We start from the raw sequence: 1,519 nt of genomic DNA on the forward strand, positions 1-1,519 counted from the left end.
ATAATATGTGAAATATGTTGCCAGGTATATTATGTTATTATGTTTGTTATTTTTTTCGCTCTTGTATCCCCAGTGATAAAAATGGTACCCGATCCATAAAAAGTCAAAAATGTTTATTTAATTTGTGAATTAATTAGGATCGGTAACAGTAATGGTAATTCTTTATTAGTCACCCATGCTAGGAAGGCGAGAGGTTAGGGGTCCCCAGAGCACCCCCAGCCTCTACATCTTTTCACCTACGCACCCGCAGCTGCGGTGGCCGATAAAAGCGGCCGGCAGAGATATATTTCATCTCTCATCCGACGCTGGAATCTGTTTCGCTTTTGCTCCCGGGAAGCTCAAAACCATCCTGAGATCCTTCCAGACACCAGGTGACCTGTGCTCGTTTCTTCCTCACCTGATTTTATCGCCAGTGACCCCGTGTGACCTCCCACCCCTCCCGGAGGCCTCCGCAGCCCACGGGCGGGAGGCTGGGAGCACTTTCTAGATCTGCAAATAAGGCCCTTCCCAAGCGAGTCTCGCTACGTCAGGCCTCCACTGAAATAGCTTCATCTCAAAGGGAAATGTAGACACAGCGACCGTAAAGTCCGTGAAGTGACACACAGAGAGACAGTAAAGGGACGGTCGTGCCACGCTGACACTTTCCCCTCGAATGCATCGGAGCGAATGAACGAAAAAAAACCACGCAAACCTAAAGAGGCACCTGTTCCCCAAGATGCTTTGCCACCAACTGCTGGGAATTTTTCGTGCTAAAAACGTGCGAGACTAAAAGTGCACAGAGCGACTGGCGCCCCTCAACTGTGCCCTTGTGCAGTGCGCAACCTGCGCAACCATCCGTGGCAGCCTGTGTACCACTCGCGCTATTTGACATTCACACGCGCACAGCCCCGGGGCCCTGCCTTCCCCGGGCCGACCCACGCACCCCCGAGGGGCGGGAAGAGACCAAGCCTTACGTGAGCTCCTATGTTCCCGTCTTCGCTGCCTCCTCCGCCCCATGGGCGTGCGGGGACTCACGGGCTGGGCCCCGCGGGGCAGCGTGCCGGGGTTGGCGCAGGGAAAGGCGTGGCTCACGGTCGGCGAGGAAAAGGGGGTCCAGGACAAGGCTGGGGGGGACAGAGCACGGCCCGTGAGCCGCGGCAGAGACGCCCGACCCCGGGGAGACACAGGGACACCTGCCCCCTTTCACCTCAGTCACCCGCTGTGTGACCTCAGGCAAGTGTCTTTCCCTCTCTGGGCCTCAAACACCGTAGGGTTTCAGCCGCGAGGGACGGGGCCCATCTCAGCGCTGACGGACGGGCCAGGTGCCAGTGGGCAGAGCCCTCGGCCCTGACTCTGGGCTTCCTCCCCCACCCGGCGGGTGCGACCCCTCCCCCGGGAGGCCGGGCGGCAGTGCCAGGCGCGTTACAGCGGCTTTGGTCCTGGCCGGCGGGCGTGGCCCAGGGGGGCGTCCGGCAGTGGCCGGGCCGGGGGCTGTGGCAGGCGGACACGCAGGGGTCCCAGCGGTGCGGCTGCTCACTGC

The 1,519-nt window shown here is 59.7% G+C and overlaps 1 protein-coding gene across 1 annotated transcript in view; it reads right to left on the bottom strand.

Annotated features, from left to right (window-relative positions):
* Window positions 1-1,519, bottom strand: part of GRIP2 (glutamate receptor interacting protein 2) — a 30,692-nt gene that overhangs the window by 22,485 nt on the left and 6,688 nt on the right. The window contains exons 11-12 of the mRNA XM_012658460.1: window positions 1,406-1,515; window positions 954-1,103 (exon numbers count right to left, since the gene is read on the bottom strand). Coding sequence (XP_012513914.1) covers window positions 954-1,103; window positions 1,406-1,515 — 260 coding nt within the window. The remainder of the gene's footprint in view (window positions 1-953; window positions 1,104-1,405; window positions 1,516-1,519) is intronic.

Source organism: Propithecus coquereli, unplaced genomic scaffold (genome assembly GCF_000956105.1).
Source record: "Propithecus coquereli isolate 6110/MARCELLA unplaced genomic scaffold, Pcoq_1.0 Scaffold588, whole genome shotgun sequence".
Classification (NCBI taxonomy): Eukaryota; Metazoa; Chordata; class Mammalia; order Primates; family Indriidae; genus Propithecus; species Propithecus coquereli.